Raw genomic sequence first — 2573 nt, 5'->3', positions numbered from 1 at the left:
AGAAAATGTACATATACACCATGGAATACTGTGCAGCCATACGAAAGAATGAGATCATGTCTTTTGCAGGAACATGGATGGAGCTGAAGGCTATTATCCTTAGCAAACTAATGCAGGAACAGAAAACCAAATACCACATGTTCTCACTTATAAGTGGGAACTAAATGATGAGAACTCATGAACACAAAGAAGAGAACAGCAGACACTGGGGCGTACTTAGGAGTAGAGGGTGGGAGGAGAACAAGGAGCAGAAAAATAACTACTGGGTACTAGGCTTAATACCTAGGTGATGAAATAATCTATACAACAAACCCCTGTGACCTGAGTTTGCCTATACAACAAGCTTTCAGATGGATCCTCGAACCTAAAATAAAAGTTTTAAAAAAAAATTAGTTCAAACTTACTACCTTTAGGTAAGAGAGGTGTTGCCTGTTTTCATCCACCCATTTTCCCACATAATTAACTCTTCTTCCTTGTACTCCTATTGTGGATCCCTTACTTTCTACTACAACACTCACACAAATACAACCATTTGTTTACTTGCTTCCCTAATAGACTGGAAGTTCCTTACGTCAGGGACCTTGTCTTTTATTTGCCAGTGTCTAGCAATGCCACTACTATTTAGGAGCTCCGTAATTTTTTTTTTTTTTTTGAGTGAATAAACAAGGGAGAAGGTTCAGAGGCGTGATGGAAAGGGTTTGCAGAGAATGCAATAGTGTTAAAGCTGGTCAGGAGGAAGACACATGGGGCAATATGGTGATGAGAGATGGGAACGACTGGTTTACTGTGGGGGACTTGTCTGTGTATGATGGTTAAGAGTCATGGGAATAACTAGTTTTAAATTTCTGACTAGAACCCTGGTATAAGGTTATTCTGTTGCTGCAGAAGTACAGGTACTACCTGAAGTCAAATGAAGTTTACTGGATGTCATTCAATTTGCAAGTATTAGCGCACGCACACACACACAATTTTTGTACTAGCAACACTGCATTTGTCTAGTGCTTTACGTTACCCAAAGTTCTTTTAGTTCCATTATCTTATTTGACCCTTAAAACAGTTATCTCCCTCAGCTTCAGTTTCCTTATTCTTCGGATTGTTTGCAAGAAGTGTTATATATCTGATACACAGTTAAATACCAAATATGTTATCATTACATCAGGAATTTGAGGCTCATAATAGTTAAATGACTTGCTCAAGGTCAGAAAAGTAAGTTAGTGGCAGATTTAGACATAGAGTCTAGATTATATTTACTGCACTAGAGTACAGTGAGATACTATCTTCTACATTACTTGAGGTGCAACATCTTTAATTTCCTTGAGAGACTTACCCCAAAGCAGGCTTTGGGATGACTCTATCAGAGCTGATTATCAAATGTAAGCAAAATCTACCTCCTGGATAAACCAAAATGCAAATATAAATAATATTTTTTATAGCTTGTATTGCTTCCTAATCTCCATCTTTTACACTTAAGGGTTTTCAGCAGAGAATCTGAGCAGGATAGCTTCTTGCCCTTGTGAAGTTTTGTGGGAATTTTAGTTGCTCTTTAAAATATTGCTTTTGAGTCCAGTTTTATGGTAGAGCAAGTATCAGTTTGGGGTTTTCGGCCCTAGAATTAAGGTACCAGACATCTGAAGTGAGTACTGGAACACAAAGACAATAATTGTGCTCTGTAGACACTGACAATCACACCCATATGTCTGTGGTTTTTTACAGAGTTCTGCTGAGGAAGAATCTGAAGCCATAAAATGTGAACTAGAGATGAAAGTATTAAGTGAAACTGTTTCAGCAGGTATTCTAAATTACATTTTAATAATTTAACTTTATTGAGATTTTCTTCTTACAGAAGAAATACAGGATCATGGTTTAAAATATTCAGACATTGCAAAAATATATTTAAAGTGAAAATTCTTCGTAGTCCCTTTTCTAACAGTGTTAACAGATTTCTTTGCTCAATTTATCCCTGTCTCTCTTAATTTCTGATAAAACCATGGGATTATATTATACAAATGTTTTTGTTGAGAATACTTTTCTCCCACCTAACAATAAGTTACATACATAGAACTCAATATATATTTCATATAAATGAATATTAAACATTATTCTAAGAATACATTGGTAACCTCACTTTTTAAAGCAGTTGTATAATTCCATGCAATAATGGAACACTATTTAAATCCCTGTTGATAGGTTGTTTCTAATTTTGTATTATTACAATGTTGTAATGAACTTTCACGAGTGCACATGCACAACTGAAAGTCTCTCAACGATTCTGGGTGTTCACAAGTGTTTGCTTTCAGTCTAGTCCTGGCAAAGAGCAGTTGGATATAGTTTAGAAATGTCAAGGAAGCGTGATTTAGAAATGTGATGTCTAATATGTCAGTCTTTTAGTTTGACATTTATATACATCTTTTCTGTTAACTTTATGTTTCTTTCCCAATAACGTCTAGGAATCTATTTTCTATATATTTCTTAGCATATTTTTTCTTTTTTTTTGAGACGGAGTCTCGCTCTGTCACCCAGGCTGGAGTGCAGTGGCCGGATCTCAGCTCACTGCAAGCTCCGCCTCCCGGGTT

The 2573-nt window shown here is 36.2% G+C and overlaps 1 protein-coding gene across 4 annotated transcripts in view; it reads left to right on the top strand.

Annotated features, from left to right (window-relative positions):
* CASC1 (cancer susceptibility candidate 1) overlaps nucleotides 1-2573 on the top strand; it is a 101874-nt gene that overhangs the window by 77694 nt on the left and 21607 nt on the right. For all 4 annotated transcript variants that reach the window (XM_011994789.1, XM_011994790.1, XM_011994791.1 and 1 more), the window contains one exon: nucleotides 1714-1789. In XM_011994789.1, coding sequence (XP_011850179.1) covers nucleotides 1714-1789 — 76 coding nt within the window. The remainder of the gene's footprint in view (nucleotides 1-1713; nucleotides 1790-2573) is intronic.

Source organism: Mandrillus leucophaeus, unplaced genomic scaffold, assembly GCF_000951045.1.
Source record: "Mandrillus leucophaeus isolate KB7577 unplaced genomic scaffold, Mleu.le_1.0 Scaffold461, whole genome shotgun sequence".
Classification (NCBI taxonomy): domain Eukaryota; kingdom Metazoa; phylum Chordata; class Mammalia; order Primates; family Cercopithecidae; genus Mandrillus; species Mandrillus leucophaeus.
This window is presented reverse-complemented; position numbering and strand designations above follow the sequence as displayed.